Raw genomic sequence first — 22,228 nt, 5'->3', positions numbered from 1 at the left:
GCCGTGGCTGTGAGTCATGGGTGTGGCCTGGGTCTCAGGATGCCCCAAGAAGGGGCACTCCTGGAATGCCTGGCCCACTCGGGCACCAACGTGAGCTGAGCCCTCACTCGCTGAACACCAGGCATCTGCCACAGGGCACGGGGCCTGGGCTTAGCCTCAAAGTTGAGTTAGGTTAGTGGTTGGGGTATAAAGTTAGTGATGGCCTGAAGTCTGAACATATCAAGTATGGGAGGATAATTGTTAGAACCAAGAGTGACATTTATCCTCACCTGTGGGTCAATACAAGGACTTTTCCTTACCTGTAGATTTTTTATTTCCATGCGTACGGTTAACTGTTACGCTTCGGAGGAACTTGGGAGAAGTAGATGAATGAAGGACAGAAACAAAGAGCTGGATGACTTGTTCAGTCGTCCTTCATCACATACCAAAATCTGTTCGAGAACAGTACAAATTATTTCATTTTTTAAAAATGCTTTAAAATACTAGTTTGTTTTTTTTTTCAGAAAGTGCACAGTTGTAGTGTACTAATGGAAGACAATGGGCTGCAGAGAAATCCTTGATCATCATTCATTTGTTCTGTGACAGACATTTATTAAGTGCTCTTCCTATGCCAGACCCGGTGTGGGGCTCCCGTGCTGAATAGGACGGATGGGAGTCCTGACTTCCCGGGCCTCCAGGCTGATTTCAGGCACAGACGGTGAAAGGGGCTCACCGCTTTAGCACTTCCACTACCTGTCATTATGAGAAAGTGATGGACTAATTAGTTATGTCTGTGACAGTGACATCCTCTGTGAGGATGTCACCTTTAGGTCAAGCGCTAGAGGATGAGGTGGAACTAGCCATGTGAGTAATGGGAGGAAGACCATTATGGGCAGAGCTACCAGCATGTGCGAAGGCCCTGGGGCAGAGATTTGCTCTGTTTGAGAACTGATGGTAGCCTGCGTGGCTCAAGCGATTCAGCCATGGGCTGGACGGGGCTGGACCAGAAGGGGCTGTCAGTTATGGACAAGAGTTTGCGTTTTTCCTAGAAAGTGATGGGAAGCCATGAAAAAGCTTCAGGCAGAGACGTGAGGGTATAATTCTGATTACAAACTGAGGTAGTGGCTCTGCTCTGTGAAGAATGGATAGGAGAGAGCAAGAGTGGAAGTTGTCGTTCCAGTTAGGAGGCTGCTTCTGGTGCTCAAGTGGGGCTTGGGCAATGACAGTCAGGGTATTCGGACACATTTTGATGGAATCAGTAAAACTGGCTTTGAGGCTGGGCATGGGGTGGAAGGGAAAGGTAGAGCAAAGGTGGGCTCCCAGGTGCCTGGCTGTGTGAGCGCGGGGACAGTGAACTGCGGCCTGTGGGCCACGTTCTGTCCAGCACCTGCCTTTGTATGGCTCGTGAGGTGAATGCAGTTTTTGCACTTTTAAAGTGGTGAAAAGAAGAACAAGAATATATAGCAGAGACCACGTGTGCCGTATGTGAGCTGCAAAGCCTAAAGTAGTTTCCCTCTGGTCTGTTACAGAAAAAAATGGCTGACTCCAGATTAGGGGGGTCTTGGTACCACTCACTAAGATGTGGAGGGAAGGAGAACAGTATTTTGTTTTGTTTGGAAGGTATCGAGAATCATATTTATAGCATTTTAAAAATGTGTGACTTTTATTCTTGGGTGGGAAAGAAATATACCTTAATTCCATTGCATATTTTCAGTGCGTACTGAATTAGATGTGCATTGTGAAGCTTTTCCGAAGAAATGGGGTGAATGTGGACATCATCATTTGGCTAAATAATTTGGGGCTCTCTTGTACCAGAGAATTGGCTTAAGCAAGGGCTACAACATAAGGGCTCAGTTTAAAGTAGCAACATACTTCATCACAAAGTATCTGCAATCTGGGAGTGTAACAGATTGATTTTGATTCCACAGAATGCATTTCTGGCCAAAAATGGACCTATATTTCTCATTCCATTGCAAACAGGTTCATTTTTGAGCTATGACAATGGGTATGTCTTCCTGCTTTGGGGGGCTGCAATAATGGGATTTGGGGTTTGCACCTGCAGCCTACTGCCGGAACTCTCTGGACGGCCAGTGGTACAGTTACGACGACAGCACAGTGGAATCACTCCTAGAAGACGAAGTCATTACCCGTGGGGCTTACATCCTGTTTTACCAGAGACGGAACAGCATCCCTTCCTGGTCAGCCAGCAGCTCCATGAGAGGTAGGGCTGCTGCTCGTGGCAGCACGAGGGAGAGCCGGGAAGTCCCTGGAAGAACTGGGAAGATGCTTAGTGGACACTGAGGACCAGAAGAGGTAGACAAGGATCTGTAAGAGGAAGCTATGGCTGCTGCTACAGAGATGTGAACACACAGGCTAGAATCCCATCTGTAAGGCTGTGGAAGAGTCACACTGAAATCTAAGGAAGGGGAGAAAAGTAATGTTTGGTACACATGGCAGGTGACTCTTGGTGGTCCCCACCACTGGGGACCTGGCTGCACCAGGCATGTGCCCTGAGTGGGAATCAAACCGGTGACTTTTTGGTTCGCAGGCCAGTTCTCAACCACTGAGCCACACCAGCCAGGGCTCAAGCCAGACTTTAGTTAAGCTTGTGCAGTATCAACCTGCATGAGTCCTGTTAGGAAGGGAGGGGCAGTTATGAAGGCTGCGGGGTCTTCGTCGGAAACGTAGCTGCTTAACTACACTTTTTGCCCAGCAGTACATTTATTAGCTAACTCTAACCTCAAAATTGCTTGGAACTCTGGAGAAAATAAAGGATCAAAGTTGACCTTTTTATGTGATTTATTTCATTTTGTAAACTAGCCATCCTTATCTCTGGGATGAAAGAGAATATTTTTTTAATTACTCAGATTTTCTCTCCAATGGTTGTTGGGAAATGGCCAAATAAAGATGAGATGCACCCTAAAAGATCTAAGAATCAATCTTCATGCAAAGTCTGCTTCCCTTTTACAGGAGACAGATGTAGAAAGGATGAAAAACATACCATATCTAGAAAACAAGTTGGTGACAAGTTGCTTCATGGGAAGGGTATCAGTGCTCATCAGTGTTCCTTTCTGTGCCTGAATGCCTGTCCCCACATTTTCAGCATGGTCATGCAGTTCATCAGTGACAGGTTTCTCTCTGGCCCTCACCTTCCGTGTGTGCGGGTCCGTAGTTCCAGGGCTCGGGTGGGAATCCAGTAGCAAGAAGACCCTCGGGGAACCCAGAAGGATGGAGTGGGTCCAGCCATCACTCTCTGTGCTTCCTCCGCAGGCTCCACCAGCTCCTCCTTGTCCGATCACTGGCTCGTGAGGCTCGGAAGCCACAACGGCAGCCTGTGGGGCAGCCCGTTGTCCTGGAACTCTGCCCCCAGCCCCTCCCAGCTCCAGGTGCTCGACCCTCCCATTGTCACAGGCAGCCCCTCCAGTCTGAAAAAGGGTATGTTTTATCTTGTTGGTTAAATTTGCTGATTTTATTTTCATTTTCCTTAATGACCTTTATTCCTCATCTTGATGAAAGTGTTGGCATTTCACGGCCTTGAACATTCAGTGTCCATCATTACAAGAGGTTTATTCACCTCTCACATGGGGTCTTCCACACCCCAGCCCCTGCCTACCCCCCCTCCCCTGCCCACCTCTCCTCCCCTGCCCACACCAGTGACAGGCGCACACCTCTGCTCCCTGGAGCCGATTGGCTAACAGGGCAGACCACACAGAAACCCGTAAACAAATACAATGACACGATGTGAAGCAGGGACAAGGATGAAGCAGTAAATCATCACAGAAGAAAACACTGAGGCCTGGGGTGAGGGAGAAAGGACACAGAGGGCGTGTGGGGAAGGCCCTTCCAGGAAAGTGGTAACTTTGGAGCAGAGTGAGTAAGTGAGTCCTAGAGAAGTCTGGGAGTGAGCGCAGGGTGTGTGCGCAAGGGGCAGAAGACACCAGAGCTGTGGCTGGGGCAGAGTGAGTGACAAGGGTGACGGAAGTAACCAGGGGCCGGGTCATGATGTACTTCTGGCCCAGGAACTAAGTTCGCATTTTATCCCAAGTACAGTGAGTAGGTTTGGGGAAATTTTGAGGGAGGAAGTAATTGATCAGACATATATATATATATATATATATATATATATATATATAAGATTTTATTTATTTATTTTTATAGAGAGTCTAAGAGAGGGAGAAAGGAAAGGAGAGAAAGATCGATGTGTGAGAGACACATTAAATGGATGCCTCTTGCACGCCCCCAACTGGGGACCTGGCCTGCAACTCAGGCATGTTCCCTGACTGGGAATCGAACCGGGAGTTTTTGGTTTGTGGGATGATACCCAACCCATGGAGCCACACTAGTCAGGGTTGGTACATATTTTTTAAAAGTCTGTTCTGCCTGCCATGTGGAGAATGCCTCACAGAGGCGCAAGCGTGGAAGACAGGAGGCCCATTGGGAAGCTCCTGATTGTCCAGGTGAGAGACAGTAGTGGCGTGGATGAGGTTGTTGGTTGTTTGAGAGATTCTGGATGTGCTTGAAGACGGAGCTAGGGGACCTGATGATGAGAGAGAAAGCAAGTTATCAAGGAGGACTCTGCTTAGTTGGCATCTAAATGACTAGGTGGGTAGGTTAGCGGTGCAGTTTATGAGATGGGAAAGTGCTGGGTAGGAAATGGTCACTTTTGGAGAGAAACCAAGAAATTTGTGTCCTTGGGGGTAGCTCAGTTGGTTAGAGCATCATCTGTTGCCGGTTTGATCCCCAGTCAGGGTGTGTGCGGGAGGCAGCCAGTCAGTGTTTCTCTCACATTGATATTTTCTCTCTCTGTCTCTCTCTCTTTCTCCATTTCTCTCTAAAAGCAGTTTTAAAAAAGCATGTCTTTAGATGAGTGCTTAAAAAATAATAACCTCTAATCATGAACAGAAACGTTTTAAAAAATTGTGGCCTGATAATTTTGAGACTCCTGGAAGACATTCAAATGCAGATGGTTACTAAGGATTGGAGATGAACATCTAAGTCATCAGCACATGGATGTCATTTCAAGCCATGGGGCTGGCTGAGCTCTGCTAGGGACATGGTTAAGGTAGAAAGAGTAAAGACCTCCCACAGACCCTGGAGCTCTGTGCTACCTAGGGGCAGTTGGGCAGAGGCAGAGAGGTCAGCCAAGAAGTAGAAAGAACAGCCAGTGCGATAGAAAGAAAGCTGGGTGAGTATAAGTCACAGATGTAGAAAAGAAAAATAATCTTTCCAGGAGGAAGTGGCCAGCCATGTCACGTACTGCTGAGAGACTAAGATGAGGGTGGGTAAGTGATCTTCAGGCTGGAAGGTCACCAGGGACTTGCCAAGCACATCTGTCATAGCTTGAAGAGCGGCTGTAGTAGGTGGAGAAGACACTGGGCTGAAGGAGTGACCGTGGGCACACACTGTCCAAGGACTGATTGCAGGCTCCGTAGCTCAGGAATGTGGCCTTATGGCGGTTTGTGTTTTCCCCCCAAATAGGAAATACTGGAGCGTTTTAACACTCAGATGATCCAGGCTAGAGAGGGAACGGGACAATAGTGCAGGAGAGCAAGGCGACAGCCACAGAAACAGAGTCCCTCAGTAGGAATGGTGTGGTCTGTCTGTCTGTCTTCATCCTCTGTGCTCCTTCCGTCAGAAAATGGCAACATGCCGTGATGACTTTTAGTTTCCATGTTTCTTATTAGTACCTGATTTCATTTTTTAAATAAAAAATTGTAATTGAAGTATTATATACACACACAGCAGTACTAATCTCAAGTGTGTGTCTGATTAATTTCCATGAAACAAGCACATACCCATGTAATTATCACCCAGATCAAGGAATAGAAAGTTCCAAGTCCTCCCTACCCCCTTATGTCTCTCAAAATCATTACCGTTTCCCTCCTTTCCAGATGGAGGGCTTAGTCTCATTTCTAACACCTGTGTTGGAACTTTGTATATGTGGAGTCACATAGTGTGCATTCTTTTTAATTTGGCTTCTTTTGCTCCACATTATATTGGTGAGATCTATATATGTTGTGTAAAGCAGTGCTACTATCATTTTATTCCATTATTCAAAAACAAAAAAAACCCCTCAGAGACATACGGTTTCCTGCACAGGAGTTTAATTGTGTGTGAGAGAGAGTGAGAGATGTTGTCAACTGCTGACTACTGCCAATTTTGAAGTGAAAGCGAAAGCAGGGATTTGGAAAGGAAGGCCTGGTGCGTGCACCGAGGAGAGCCACCTCCTGGTCTCTGAGGTTTCCCGGGCTGGCCGGCCTCCACTGCAGGCTGGCCTGGGCTCACCTGGAGAGGTTCAGATCATCAGGAGCAACGCCTTGAGCCATTGTAGATTTATGGATTCTCGAGTTATTTAGGGGTTTTCCCAAAATCCATGCCAGTCTTGCTGTGGAGCACACATGGTGGGCTGTCTCCGACGAGACACCTGCCGGCATCCTTCCACGGGTGGCTGCCACTGCCCGCGTCCAGACCCCCTCACTGCCCGGCTGCAGCGTCCTCTGTTTGTTTGTTCTACTGTGGTCAGACACTGGGGTTGCTTCCAGTCTGTGCTGTTACCAGCAGTACCACTGTGAACTTTTCCGTTCCTGTCATTTTTTGTGTCTATGTCCATGTTTCTGTTGAGTATATGCCTGGGAGTGGAATTGCTGGGACACAGTGGGTGTGTTTTCTCATCTGCTGCTTATTTGTTTGTACTCTATGTTGCCATTTCATCCAAGTGGCCCATGCAGTCTTGGTGCGCACTGGCTCTTGTTCCGTATCTGTGAGTGAATAAATAGAATGGTAGAATCTTAAGCTGCACATGATTTGAGGCTATCATTGACCCCAACCTTCTGGCTTGGAACAGTTTATGCATCACATTTGGTTAATAATTCCTCAGTGTCTGGCGTTTGGGCTCCCAGCATCTCACTCTCAGACGGACACTGATTGGCACCTCTATGTGCATATTGTGTCTGTCCAGCTTCCTTAGAATCCATTTCCTTGTGGGCACGCTGTTTCATGCATTGTGTTCTGACCCACCTGCTGGCTATTTCTCTTCCCCTCATGTTTGTGGGACTGCACGTTTAGAGTGGTGTGTCTAGAACAAAAAAGGCATTCTTTCCCCCGCTTCTCGATCCCCAGTGGCGTGAGTGACTGCCAAGCTCATCAGTTCATCCCAGTCCTGTCCAATGACACACGACCTCAGGCCGTTTCTTGGTTCTCCCAAGGAAAAATATGTTTGACGCCCCACAAGGAGGCAACTTTTAAGGGTGGCCTGACTCTTCAACCTGGTACTCAGAGTGGGTGGGGCGTGGCTCCAGAGAACTCCCCAGAGAGGGGGCCAGAGTGGGAGAGGCGATAGTGAAGAACACTGTCCTCCTGACCCTGCAGGTGTTTCACTGCTCTCGTCTAGCTGCCGGACTCTCTAGGAGAGGCGCACTGAACAGCCCTTTCACGGAGCACACAGCTGAGTCCTGGAAGTGCCCGGTCACAAGCTCGCGCCCAGAAAGTGTCAGGGCTGCCAGAGTGTGGTCTGTGTGCTTAGACATAAATTCCAAATTTGAGTTGTTTCCGTTGAGACACTGCTTCCAAAGGGAGCTTTCCCTCTTGGGGTTAGAATAAAATAACAATAGATTTTGAAATCTGTTTGAGAAGCTCTGAGGTGGTTGAAAATACAGCCTTTTTTGGCCTTGTTCGTACTAAATCTGGGCTAGATCAAAATCTAGGCTACCAGTGTTCAGCAGTGGTCGGCCCGACTTCCTCTCCCCATGGCTGTGGAAGAAGGCTTTTACTGTCAAAGGCAGGGATGCTGAATGTCTGCCATGCCCGGGATGATGTCTTTCAGCACAGGATTATCCCTCCCAAATGCCAGCAGTCCTCTGGAGGGACCCTGAAAGCTGGGGAAATCCATTCCTCCAGGTGCTCTGGTTATGGGAGGTTAGAAAAATGAAGGTGTTTTATTTCACTTAGCATAATGCTCTCTAGATCCATCCATCTTGTTGTAAAGGGTCAAATTTCCTTCTTTTTTATGGCCGAGTAGTATTTTATTGTGTAAATATCCTATAGTTGTTTTATCCACTTATCTTCTGATGGACACTTGGGCTGCTTCCATATCTTGGTGATTATAAATAACACTGCAAAGAGCAGAGGGGTGGTTATGCTCTTTTGAATTAGTTTTGGGCTCCTTCGGATACATTTCTAGAAGTAGGATTGCTGGGTCTAAAGTCAGATCCATTTTTAATTTTTTGAGGAAATTCCATATTGCTTTCCACAGTGACCGCACCAGTCTGCATTCCTACCCACAGTGCAAAGCGTTCCCCTTTGTCCACATCCTCATAACACTTGTTGCTTGTTGATTAATTTTTACCTTATCTGGGAAGCACTTTGTCTGCCTTTTCATTCTTTTTTTAAATATATTTTATTGATTATGCTATTACAGTTGTCCCATTTCCCCCCTTTATTCCCCTCTGCCCTGCACACCTGCACTCCCTACCTTTAGTTCATGTCCATGGGTCATACATATGAGTCCTACATTTCCTATACTATTCTTAACCTCCCCCTGTCTATTTTTTACCTACCACTTATGCTACTTATTCTCTGTATGTTTTCCCCTCCCTCTCCCTCCCACTCCACCCCCCATAACCCTCCATGTGATCTCCATTTCTGTGATTCTGTTCCTGTTCTAGTTGCTTGCTTAGTTTGTATTTATTTTTGTTTTAGGTTCAGTTGTTGATAGTTGTGAGTTTATTGTCATTGTACTGTTCATAGTTTTTTATCTTTTTCAATTTCTTAGATAAGTCCCTTTAGCATTTCATATAATAAGGGCTTGGTGATGATGAACTCCTTTAACTTGACCTTATCTGAGAAGCACTTTACTGCCCTTCCATTCTAAGTGATAGCTTTGCTGGATAGAGCAATCTTGGATGTAGGTCCTGGTCTTTCATGACTTGGAATACTTCTTTCCAGCCCCTTCTTGCCTGCAAGGTTTCTTTTTTGAGAAATCAGCTGACAGTCTTATGGGAACTCCTTTGTGGGTAACTGTCTCCTTTCCTCTTGCTGCTTTTAAGATTCTCTCCTTATCTTTAATCTTGGCTAATGTAATGATGATGTGCCTTGGTTTGTGCTTCCTTGGGTCCAACTTCTTTGGGACTCTCTGAGCTTCCTGGACTTCCTGGAAGTCTATTTCCTTTGCCAGATTGGAGAAGTTCTCCATTATGTTTTCAAATAAGTTTTCAATTTCTTGCTCTTCCTTTTCTCCTTCTGGAACCCCTAGGATTCTGGTGTTGGAATGTTTGAAGATGTCCTGGAGGTTCCTAAGCCTCTCCTCATTTTTTGAATTGTTTCTTCATTGGTCCAAAGGTTGTGGGTTATTGTTAAGCTGAATTCTTGTTTCTTCATTCTGTTCTGGTTGAACATTTATTTCTTCCTTCTGGTCCAAACTGTTGATCTGAGTCCTGGTTTCCTTCCTGTCACTATTGGTTCCCTGCACATTGTCATTTATTTCACTTTGCATAGCCTTCATGTTTTCATCTAATTTGCGACCATATTCCACCAGTTCTGTGAGCATCCTTATCACCAGTGTTTTGAACTGTGCAGCTGATAGGTTGGCTATCTCTTCGTTGCTTAGTTGTATTTTTTCTGGAGCTTTGATCTGTTCTTTCATTTGGGCCATTTTTTTTTTGTCTTAGCATGCCTGTTACATAGTGAGGGGCGAGCCTTAGGTGTTCACCAGGGCAGGGTAACCCACGTCACTGCATTGTGATGCTGTATGTGGGGCTGGGATCCGAGAGGCAACAATGGCACTTGTTCTGCTGTGTACCAGTTTTCAGTCACTTCTCCTGCTTCCCATAAGCAAATTGGGCCCTTCTGGTGCTGATTCCCAGGTGGGTGGGCTTGTGTACATTCTAGGACCCTGTGGGTCTCTCCGATGAACTCTCCTGTGACGCTGGGAGTTTCTTCTCCTGCCGCCTCAACCGCCACAGGTGTTTCAATTGGTGGTTTGAGGCTCTGTTTCCCCGCACTGGAACCCTGGTTGCACAGTCTGTCTCGCTCTCCAGTTGTTCGTCCCAGTTTATTTGCACTCAAATGTGGATACATCCAGTCCTCAATCCACCACCAGCCATTACCTTCCTGCCAGTCCTCTCCACCCCACCCACCAGTCTGGATGAATATTCCTTGTTTAACTCCTTGGTTGTTGAACTTCCATACAGTTCGATTTTCTGTCAGTTCTGGTTGTTTTTGTTTTTAAATTTGTTGTTGTCCTTCTTTTGGTTGTGCGAGGAGGCACAGTATGTCTACCTACTCCTCCATCTTGTCCAGAAGTCTGTTTGTTGATTTATTGATGATAACCATTCTGACTGGTGTGGGATGGTATCTCATGGTGGTTTTAATTTGCATCTCTCTGATGATTGGTGACATTGGGCATCTTTTCATTTATGTATTGGCCATCTGTATGCCCTCTTTGGAGAGGTGTCTATTCAGGTCCTTTGCCCATTGTTTAATTGGGTTTTGGGTTTTGGTGGGGCTTTTTTTTTTTGTGTGTGTGTGTGTGTTCTGTAAGTACTTTATAAATTTTGGATGTTAACCCCTTATCAGATGTATTGGCAAACACGTTCTCCCATTTGAAACTAAAATGAATGGATTTGAGTTTCGAGGCACTGCACCTCATATATCTGAGGACGGGTGTCAGAGAGGCTGCATAAGAAAAGCATATAAAAATAGCCTACCTTTGCAACTGTTAGAGAGCTGAGCATTTGAAAAAACTGCTGGGGTCCCCAGCAGCAAGGCGTCCTGGGACTTCCTTGGATTTTCAGTGATATAGGCACTGCCATGACAAATTTCTATTTTGGCATTGATTGGGTCTCACAAGGTTTGTTTATTCACTTTCAGTGATTTCCAGATAGTATGTTATTTCAGTTCTGATTTCCTCTTTGAGCTAAAGGTTATCTGGAAGTTCCAATATTTAAGATATTTTTGTCACCTTTTTAGACTTCATTTCTAATTTTGTGGATTGTTATCCAGCATTCCCTTTTTGTGATCACATAAGTGCATGAGTATTATTTTGTAGATGTTCTGTGTACATATGAAGTAATGCATACCATCTCATTGAGGGATGTGAGTTTTATGCCATTACTATTAAATTAGGTGAGTTGATGGTTGTATTTAATTCACCTCTGTCTTTGTATTGACCTTATATGGGATGACCCGGCAAGGACGGAGGGGTATTGACACCTTCCTGAATAGCTGTGTTTGTATTCAAGTTCTCTAAGAACTTTAATACTTTAGTTTTAAATATAAACTTATGTTTAGCCACTTTGCTAACAGGTATCTCTAAGCTGATGACTGTTAGATCTTTATAAATTGTGTCTTTCTCATTATAATGTTGCTCTTTATCCTGCTTCATGCTTTTAATCTTAAATTCTACCTTGTTCAAGATGAATAATTATATCCCCTCTCCCTTTCTTTTTGTTTGCATTTGCCTGGTATCATTTTACCTTTCTCCTTTACTTTATGAATATTTATTTTAGAGTTAGTTTTAAGTAGTTTGATAAACATTATGTTGCTTTTTTAATGTCAAAAATTCAGAATCTGTCTTATAAGGGGGAGAATTCAGTCTATTTATATTTAATGTAACAACCACAAACTTTGATTTTGTCTCATTTAAAACTTTGTCTATTGCTTGTTTCTTTTTTCTGATTTTTTACTGATTTGATGCGGTTGCTATCTGTTCCTTGTTTTCCCTTGTTCATTGGAAAGTTTGCTCTTTTTCACCTTGCTAGGTGTGGCTTTATGTTTCCGAGTGTTTGTAGTCAAATGTGGATGTGAGGAGCCAACAATTTCCTGCGAGCCCTTTTTTTTAAAGATTTTATTTATTTATCTTTAGAGGGGAAGGAGAGAGGGAGGGAAACATCAATGTATGGTTGCCTTTCGTGCATCCCCTGCTGGGAGTTGGCCTGCAGGGAACTAGCCTGCAACCCAGGCATGTGCCCTGACTGAGAATCGAACTGCAATCGTCTGAGTCGCAGGCCCGCGCTCAGTCCACTGAGCTACACCAGCCAGGGCTCCTGGGAGCACTTCTGTTTCCTCATGACTTTCTCTCCTGCCCCCAGTGACATGAGACGTATCCAATGTCACCCTCCACTCGAGAGCTCTGAAACGCTTTCATGCGTTCCCTCTGGTCTGTCTTAGGAACTCCCCGCCTCTCAGGTTTTGCTGAGATGGTTTCATGCTCTTCCAGACTGTGATTGGGACTCCCCTTACCGTACCCTTTCCCTCCCAGTGCATGTCACTCATGTGACACAATGTTACACGTGCTAAGACCATCCGACACGCACGTGGGTAGATGGTGCACTGAATACCACTGACTGTCTGCTTTCCCTCACCCTCTATCTTTATTTTATTTTATTTAAAAAATATTGTACTGGTACTCACTTACAGTTGTCCCAATTTCCCCCTTTGCCCTCCTCTACCCAGAGCACCCCCGCTCCCATAGTCAGTCCCACACTATTGTCCTTGTGTGTGAGGTCTCCGTTCTGATTCCTCAGTTTGATCAGAGTTCTTCTGGGGATGCGTGGTATATTCTCTGACTCTTTGCGCAGTCACAGATATTTTCTTTCACTTGGGGACGAATGGCAGCTTGGCTGGTTGGAGGGCTCTTGGGTTGCAATCTTTTCCTCTCAGGCGTCTGTAGAAGCTTTCCCACGGTCCTCCAGGCCTCGGGGTGCAGGTGAGAAGCCCGTTCTTTTTCACAGGAGAGTCACTTGTTCTTTCTGGCTGCAAGCCTTTAAGATTCTGTCTTTGACCTTGGAGTTTAGAAATTCTACCAGAACATGCCTAGGTGTGTGTTTTGTTCATCAAATCTACTTAGAATCTGTAGCCTCTCTTTCTACAGACACAGCCTTTTCCTTCGAGAAATGTTCTTTTCTGGTATTGGTTTGATTATTTTCTCACCCACTTGTCAAACTCCTATTGTTTGCCTGTTGGGTCTCCTAGATCTGTCCTCTAAGTCTCCCACTTTTTCCCTGTGATTTTTCTCTCTGTGGTTTTGCTGTGGTGTGAGATCTTGCTTTCACAATTATGGGATTTTCACAAATTTCATAAATTTCAAAATAATTTCAGGCCACTAATTTGAGTTCCCGCAGTGACTGTGGATGTTTTCACTTACTGAATTAAAAAAGCTGAAGGTGGTATTTTCAGTCTTCTGTTGTTTCACACGTGAATCTCCTTGAGAACTTTAATTTTAAGCTGTTTGTTTCCTCCAGTGGCTCCATTCCATTAAGGGGCTGTGCTGATGCTTGCGTATTCTCATCCTCTGATTGCTGGACCCCCTTATGTGAGTTGTTATTTTCTACTTCTTTACTTCTCCCTACAGTGCTCCCCTCCACCCTCTATGGAGCAGAGATTATTGGAGTGGGGGCAGGGGCGGTGGCCTCAGCTCCTGAGCCAGCCTTTCTCCTCGTCAGCCTGGTCCTTGGGTCTGCGTCTCAGGGGAAGAAGGCCCAGCTCATCTGTAGCTTCTCCGTGCCTTCTAAATGTCTGAGGGTCAGGCTTGCCCCAGGTTGCATTCTGCAACTCCAGACAGATGTTGTCTCCCAATGAGGCCCAGGCTCAGAAGATGAAGACTCCTGGTAGGGACCCTTCTCATCCTTGGTTCCAACCATGGTGGTCTCTTTCCTGCTTCCCTGACCCACCAAGCTTACCTGTGCCCCAGGGCCTTTGCACTTGCCACTCCCTCTGCCTGGAGCCTGCTTTCCCCAGATCTCCAGGTGGCTTCTTCCCTCCCTTCACTTAGGTCTCTCATCACTCACTGACTTCCCTGTATTCTTCCCCCTCACTCTTCCTCGTAGCTCTTGTCATTACATCCCATGAGATCATATATATATATACTTTTAATTTTTTATTTAATTATTTTTCCAGTACAGTTTTCTGTCTATTACTCCCATCCCATCCCACCCCCCGTGCTCCCCTCTCCCATTTCCACCCTTCTCAGTTGTTGTCCATGTATCCATTATATATGGAGATCATATATTTTTGTCTTTTGTCAAACCCCATAAGGGACAAACACTTTGTATGTTTTCAGCAACTGTATCCCCAGTTCTGAAAACTGTCCTTATTAAATAGTTAACAAATGCATGAGTGAGTGGAAGTCAGGGGAGAAATGGAAGGTACTGCATGAGGAAAAGTCTAGTACTCTTGCAGGGGCGGGTGTGGATGGCAAGGAGAGGTCCCTGAGCACCCCCGCCACCCCCATCCCTGTTCACAGAACACACTGTGGGGCCTGATGGACACCTGATTTTATTGGTCAAAGATAAAAAGTAGCATAGGAACAGATGTGGAACTTCCTAGGGCCGATTCCGAGAGCCCCTGAGCCACTGTGTGGGTGGGGCTGTGTTGGGGACCACGCCCGCCAGCTGCGTGGGCGCCCTCTGTGCAAGGAGGTCTTTCGTGGGCCCTGGAAGCTCATCATATATGTTCTGGGGTTTATATGACCTTAAGGAAAAATTTAACTGTCGGTATTGTCAGTGTACCTTAAGACTGTAGGCCCTTCTTGTTCTCAAGCCAGACTGGTTGTGAGCAAGGTCTCAAATTCCATGGGGCTGGGATGGAAGGGATGGGGGAGGACCAGTACTCGGAGGTCTCTGGACACCTCCTCCACCTCTGGCTCCCAGCACCTCTGGGGAGGAGCAGTGGGACTTACCCTCCCCATCCCCCAGAAGCAAGATTATTTGGTAAGTACACTGCATTTCCTGTTCCGTCTGTACTTCTGCAGTTTATTTGTCCATTTATCTAAAGCTCTGGCTCTCTCAGCTCCTGTTATAGCCCAGTAAATAGAGTGAAGTCAAATAAAGATAGCAAAGGTACTCTGCCACTGCTGACTTGAGACAGGACTCGTCTGGGCGTCCGCAGTTCCGGAGAAATGGGGGTGTGGAGGTGATGTGAGCTGGCATCGGTGGAGTGGGAGGCCGGGCTGCAGGGCCCTGCCAAGCTGCTCGCCACCTGCCAGGGCTGCGGGCCACGTTTTCTTGATTTGAAAGGCTGAAAGTCACAGCTTTGTCCTCATAACACAAAGCTTCTCTTTCTGTCCCTGTCAGGGCTATGGAAAAGCAAAAAAACTTAACACATTTCTGACCCCAGAACATTTTTTTCTCTAAGTTATGGGAATTTATTGGTGGAGCAATGGTGTCAATCCAAACCAAAATTGCAAAGTATTTTGGGTGCAGTGGTGTCTATTGATGGCTACCCTAAAGAAATGCCCGAAAGGGAAAAAATGCCAAAAATGATATGAAAAACTTGAAGGGCAAAACTCTCAAGGAACCTCTGAGGTACTCTGAAAGCCATCCTGTGGTTCGTGGGAGTCCCACCGCCTCTAACTTGTGGAGATTTCTTACTGGGAAGCCTGGCCAAGGTGTGCTGCCCCTCCCTTTGCTTGTAGACAACACGGGACCCTCGTACCGCCCGCCTCTGACCTCCCTGAGCTCTCCCTGTGCTCAGAGTCCGGTCCCTCGCCACACAGCACGTCCCAGACGGTGCGCCACTGCTCGAGGGCCTTCTGGGGACAGTGGTTCTGCCCCGTTGTTGGAGCTGATCCGTGGTGAGAGGACAGCTGCAGGCTCCGGCTCCAGTGGCCGTCCCCGGCTCTTCCTCTGGCGCTTGTGCCGACTGCCCTTGTACTGCATGGCCTGTGCGTCTCGGTGGGAGGTTCTTCCTCAGTGATCGCAGGCATCCCGTAAACCGAGGTGTCTTGATGGTGCAATGACTGCTTTCTTTTTTTACTTTTTCACTGGGTTAAAATACACGAAATAAACAGTTTACCATCTTTACCACGTTTAAATGGACAGTTCAGTGGTATTAAACACACCTGCCTGTTGTGCAGCCATCACCACCATCCGTCCCTAACTCTTCATTCTAAACTCTCTCCCTGTTCAGCACCCACTCCCTGTGCTCCCCTCCTGGGCCTCTGGCGACCGCCTTGCCCTCTTTCTGCTTCTCAGACAGAGACCTCTCGCAGCAAGTCATCGAGTGGGGTCCTACAGATTTGTCTTTTTGTGACTGACTGTTCAGGACCCCCTGAGATTCCATGTGAATTTTAGGATGGGTTTTTCTATTTCTGCAAAAAACCTCATTGGGACTTTGATGGGGCTTGCATTGGCTCTGCAGACTGCTCTGGGTAGTTTTGACCTTTTAACAATATTAAGTCTTCCAGTCCACGGAGGTGGGACGCGTTGCCACTAATTCATGTCTTCTTTAATTTCTTTTGGCAATGCTTTGTTGTTTTTATTGTACAAGCCTTTCAGCCCCTTGGCTAAGTTAATTCCTAAATATTGTATTTGCTTTGATGCTACTGTAAATGGAATTGTTTTTGTAACTGAACATGTGTTTCTTAAGAAAAACATATGCAGCCTTGGCTTTACATGTTTCCTTCAGAAACGTTGAGATATAGAAAAGAATTGAGGGACTTCCGCCAAGACGGAGGCGCAGGTGGAAACACTGTGCCTTTTCCCACTACTAAGTTTGAATACAACAAAGGTTTGGAGAACAAAGACGCAGCCAAAGAACAGAAAATTGAACTATATGAAAGTCCAACAACAACGAAGCGTTCTACTGGACAGGTAAGAGGGGCGGAGCCAGCAGCGGAGCGGGGACAGGCAAGAAAGATCCCCTGACCCCAGGCGCCCAGGCATCCCGGGTAGCATCGGGCGGACTCAGTGAGGGCTCTGGACGGCGAGAGTGAGAAGTGAGACAGACCTTGCAGCCCCCAGCAACAAACCCAGCAGTGGCTGACCCCGGTCGCACATTCAGGAGCAGTGGGATGAATTGCAAGACCCGTGGTGGCAGCGGGAGGCAGCAAAGGGTGCCTGCCATTGCTTTCCTTTGGCCCTGCCCCCACATACAGCGTCACAACCCAGCAACTGGGTCGCCCCACCCTCTTGAACACCTAAGGCTCCACCCCTCATATGTAACAGGTGCCACCTGACCAAAACATTATGGCTTAAGAAGAACAGCTCAAAGTGCCAGAGCCAATACTTCTAAGTAACCAAGAGATAGCCAACCTATCAGATGCACAGTTCAAAATACTGGTGATCAGGATGCTCACAGAATTGGTTGATTATAGTCACAAATTAGAGGAACATATGAAGGCTAAACTAATTGAAATGAAGGGAAATGCACAGGAAACCAATAGTGATGGAAAGGAAACTGGGACTCAAATCAAAGGAGTGGACCAGAAGAGAGAAGAAACAACTAAACAGAAAAGAATGAAGAAACAAGAATTCAAAAAAATGAGGAGAAGCTTAGGAACCTCTAGGGCATCTTTAAACATTCCAACATTCGAATTATAGGGGTACCAGAAGGGGAAAAGAAACAGCCATGAGTAGAAAACTTATTTGAACAAATAATAAAGGAAAACTTCCCCAGTCTGGCAAAGGAAATAGACTTCCAGGAAATCCAGGAATCTCAGAGAGTCCCAAAGAAGTTGGACCCAAGGAGGAACACACCAAGGCACATCATAATTACATTAGCCAAGATTAAAATGAAGGAAAGAATCCTAGAAGCAGCAAGAGATAAGGGGATAGTCACCTACAAAGGAGTTCCCATCAGACTGTCAGTGGATTTCTCAAAAGAGACCTTACAGGCAACAAGGGGCTGGAAAGAAGTATTCCAAGTCATGAAATCCAAAGACCTACAGCCAAGATTGCTTGATCCAGCAAAGCATTCATTTAGAATGGAAGGACAGATAAAGTGCTTCTCAGATAAGGTCAAGTTCAAGGAGTTCATCATCACCAAGCCCTTATTATATGAAATGTTAAAGGGACTTATATAAGAAAAAGAAGATGAAAAATATGAACAGTGAAAGGACAGCAAACTCACAGTTATTAACAACCACACCTAAAACAAAAGCAAACCAAGAGGACAGCTAGATCAGGAGTGGAACCATAGAAATGAAGATCACATGGAGGGTTAGCAACAGGGGAGTGGGAGGAGGAGAAGGGGGGAGAAGGTACAGAAAATAGTGTAGACAGTAGGTAGAAAATAGATAGGGGGAGGGCAAGAATAGTAGGGGAAATATAGAATCTAAAGAACTTGAGACACGTGGTCATAAACTAAAGGGGGGGAATGGTGGGGGAGGGGGTGTGCAGGGTGGAGGGGAATGAAGGGGGGAATAGAACAACTGTAATGGTATAATCAATAAAATATATTTAAAAAATAAAAGAGTTGAGAGGAAAATCAGTCATAGCACCTCCATCACCCTCCCCACACCTTGTCACTCTGGTATTTATTTCTCCATACTTGTTGGTATGTTTTCACATGCATGCATGATATGTGTACATCCACATTTGCACATATATGTGAACACATATTTTTGCAAGGTGGGTTACACTATGTTAACAGTTTACAGTCACACCTTGGCGTGTGTTGGCTCCAGACTTCCTTAAACCCGGCGCGCGGTGCCTGCTCGGGACTGGCTGCACTGGCTGGAACTTGTGTGAGTCATGGCACCACCCCGCAAGAGAAAATGCTTCATCATTTGGTACTGGTCGGTTTCGGCACTGGTCACCAGTTCTGGAATGAATCAAAGACGAGTACTGAGGTACCATTGTTTTCAAAAACATCTTTCTTACTCTACGCAGACGTTGAAAACACTGAAAGGAGGAGTATGTGGCAACACACAGTTCATTTTTGTTCTTTTTAGCTCAGGGTAGCATATCTAAGATTCTTGCATTTGAGAGGTATGAGCACCTAATTTGACGTGGAAAAACATGTCCAACAAATGAAATTTTGCTGAGCATTCTGTTTTGTGGAGATATTTATATTTATTTTTATTTTTATCTTTGGAGGGGAAGGGAAGGAGAGAAGTATCAACGTATGGTTGCCTCTCGTGAGTCCCCTGCTGGGAACTGGCCTGCAACCCAGGCATGTGCCCTGACCTGTTTTGTGGAGGTATTTAAAGGTGAATGAAAACAATGGTAAATCTTAGGGCTGGCTGCCTCAGGGACGGGCCCAATCAGGAGTCTGCACAGCCTGGGCTTGTGGCCAGCTTCCTTCTTTGCCCTTTGACACTGCTTTGCCCTGTGGCTTCAGATATGTAAATGGGGTCGGTGGAATAGCCAGTGACTCTGTGGTGTCCCCAGGGCAAGAGCTGTGGTGCCCCCAGTGTCCTGCACAGTGCCTGATGCCTCAGAGGTGCTCAGTCAGTGCTTATCCGGTGACCGGCGTTGCTGTTCCTCTCGAGGCTGGAGGAACAGCTGGGCACTGATGCTGTTGGTGTGTCTTTCAGGAAGCCTGGAGTCCAGGCCATTGGTACGAGGCATGAAAGGCCGAAGCATCAGCATGAAGGTGCCTGCTCCTTCCCGAGACAAGCAGGGCGCCTTCACCACCATGCCCCTTCGGTGGTCTTTTGGACGCAGAGAGAAACCAGTCATTGCATCTGTTGAGTTGGTGGAGTACTTGGAGTCCAGACGGAGACCCCGATCGACGAGCCGGTCCATCGTGCCTCTGCTGACGGGTGCCGCTGGCGGGGATGAGGAGGCAACTGTGTCGCAGTCAAATGCCACTGTCTCTGCTAAGGGTGAAGACGGGGAGAAGACTAACCAGAGAGTACTGAATGGAGTGCCCTGCCCCTCGGGCCACCTTAGCCACCATGCAGTCCCCGGAACCTCACATGGTCTAAACACAGCAAGGAAACCCAAGGAACATGCCATACAGAATGCCAGCCTTCCCAAGCAGTTTGACCTGTCTCTCATGGGCATGCCCTCAGCAGAGAATGAGAGGCAGGCCCAGCCAGAGGACCAGAGGACTGCAAACTGGAAGGGAACAGGCCAGGCAGGGACCAGCAGCAGAGCACCTTCCCCCAAGGAGGCGTCAAGCACTGTGGTGAGAGCAGACACTTGTCAAAATTCCTTAGCAAAGGTCAGGGCTGAGGTGGAGGGAAGGGACTCTGAGACACACAGACTCTCGCAGAGGACCCTCACCCTTCTGAGGTCGGTGTTTTGGAAGAAGGAGAACAAGAAGAATGGCAGGGCTGAGGTGGGCCCCCAGGTGGCCCCAGTCTTCCTGGGGAGTGGCAGGCTGAGCTCAGCTGTGAATGAGCAGGCTCCAGTCTCACCCTCTTGCCGGAGGGTGTCAGACAGCCTGGCCAAGGGCCTGGCCGGCCACCTGGAGGGCGCTATTCGGTCTGCACCCAGCTCCTTCCACCTCCCACGCAAGGCCAGCCTGACCCCGAGGTCCAGTGTCCTGAGCATATCTCAGAGGAGTGTTCCAGGGGAGCAGACTTCCTTGGGCACCTTGAAAAAGGTGAAATACCACACTCTTTCCTTAGATCGAAAGAAAACATTACCAGAGTCCAGCTTTTGATGTGGTATTTCAATGTTGTGTAAAGCTGGCATTCTCTCAACTCTGCACTGTGCAGCTGCAGGCAGCCTGTGTTGAGAGGCATTTGGGGGAGCCACTTGTTTGTGACCCCTGAAAAAGAAAAAATTTTTTTTATCTCCACATCTAGATTTCCAATACCTCGTATCCAATTATCCTCCTGCGTTGCTGGCTGCTTTTATCCTTACAGGACACTAGAGAGCGCTGTCGGGCCATTATTACTATTTCAGGGCAGGAACTGCGGTTTTGTTTCAATAATGCCAGGGCCTGAGACCCTGTGCTAAAGAGTGATTGGATGTGGGCAAACCTTACACCATAACTCTGTAGGGAAGCCTAGTCGGTATGAATCTTCAGTATCAAATCAAATATTGTCATTGGCTTCTCCTATTTAAAATGTGTTTGTGTATTTTAAATAGTTGAAAACAGGAAAACCTTTCCCTTTTAGTGCTTCTCTGAGATAAAACATTAAAGATGCAAAAACAAAGAAGTGGTAGTGACCAGAAGGCAACATTCTAGGAGGGTGAGGTGATCGAGATTTTAGGAGACGCCTTAATATATAACAAAATACTATATTAAAGGTTTCAAGGTATTTAAAAAAGGTAACTATTTTGATACTAGGACAAAAGGAAGCTTTTTTGTTTAAAGTTGAAGTATGAGATCTACATACAGTTTTAATAAAAGCCCGTCAGTGAAACACGGAGGTGGCTGTCTGGGTTATTCAGGTTTTATGAATGGTACTGTTTTATTGCTCATCAGGGTGGCTCATTGCCCTTGATATCAGGCCGTCATTACTTGAGTTGTTACTGAAATTTTAAAAAGCTTTCAGTGAAAATGACTTGTTTTACAAGCAGTGGAAAGCTCCTTGGCTCTCGCTCTAGAGGCCTCTCGTCGGTGCGCGGACCTGAGGCTCTGGGCCCCTCTGTCCCGTTTCCTAGAGCCCCGCACGCTCTTCAGGAGCCGTTCTAACCCAGCTCTGTCACTACTCACTGGGAAGCTTTGGAGCCTCGCCCCAGGCCCCTGGCCAGATAGAGGAGGTTAGTGGTGAGTCTGCACTTAAGTCTGTTTCTAGAAATACTTCTTTTCTGATGGGAACCGTTTGTTCAAGACACCTGACTCCCCAGATTTGGTTTTTCCTCATACACTACATGACTCATTGGTTTGTCTCAGCCACTTTTTTTTCTCTTAAGAAGAAAGACTGAGGCCCTGGCTCGGTTGGTTGGAGATTTTCCTGTAGACTGAAAGGTCACGGGTTGGATTGTTTGTCAGAGTACATGCCTAGGTTGCAGGTTCCATCCTTGGTTGGGGCATGTACGAGAAGGCAACCAATTGATGTTTCTCTTTCACATCAGTGTTTTTCTCTCCCTCTCCCTTCCTCTCCCTCCTCCTTTCTAAGAAGCAATGAAAAATGTCCTCAGATGAGGATTTTAAAAAACAAAAAGAATAAATTGTCCTTTTTTTCCCATGCTGAGAAAGACTGCTTACTTTTTTAAAAATTTTTATTTATTTATCTTTAGAGGGGAAGAGAAGGAGAGAAATATCAATGTATGGTTGCCTCTCCTGCATTCCCTGCTGGGAACTGGCCTGCAACCCAGGCATGTGCTCTGACTGGGAATCCAACCAGGATCCTTTGGTTCGCAGACCTGCGCTCAATCCACTGAGCTACACCAGCCAGGGCAAACTGTTCACTTTTGGCCAAGGATTCTAAAATAGAAATAACTGGGATAACAGAAGAGAAAGCAGGAAGACCCAACCTCCTGACGTACCCAGAGGACATATGTGTACTAGCAGACCAGTATTTTCATTTGTTATGTTTAGCTTCCACACATTTGTTAACCTCAGTCTCACTTTAAAAAATTATTTATTGATTTTGAGAGAGAGATGGAAACATTGATTTGTTATTCTACTT

At 46.4% G+C, this 22,228-nt stretch overlaps 1 protein-coding gene across 3 annotated transcripts in view; it reads left to right on the top strand.

The window, feature by feature from the left end:
• USP43 (ubiquitin specific peptidase 43) overlaps window positions 1–21,124 on the top strand; it is a 65,721-nt gene extending 44,597 nt beyond the window's left edge. The window contains exons 13-15 of one of the 3 annotated variants that reach the window (XM_037028222.1): window positions 2,042–2,200; window positions 3,250–3,414; window positions 19,232–21,124. In XM_037028222.1, the coding sequence (XP_036884117.1) occupies window positions 2,042–2,200; window positions 3,250–3,414; window positions 19,232–20,307 (1,400 nt within the window). In that variant the 3' untranslated portion in view covers window positions 20,308–21,124. The remainder of the gene's footprint in view (window positions 1–2,041; window positions 2,201–3,249; window positions 3,415–19,231) is intronic. The other 2 variants (XM_037028221.1, XM_037028223.1) reach the window with 2 other exon arrangements.
• Window positions 21,125–22,228: the final 1,104 nt, after the last annotated feature.

The sequence above is a fragment of the Sturnira hondurensis genome, unplaced genomic scaffold, assembly GCF_014824575.4.
Source record: "Sturnira hondurensis isolate 20B ecotype Veracruz unplaced genomic scaffold, ASM1482457v3 Scaffold0019835, whole genome shotgun sequence".
Lineage (NCBI taxonomy): Eukaryota > Metazoa > Chordata > Mammalia > Chiroptera > Phyllostomidae > Sturnira > Sturnira hondurensis.
This window is presented reverse-complemented; position numbering and strand designations above follow the sequence as displayed.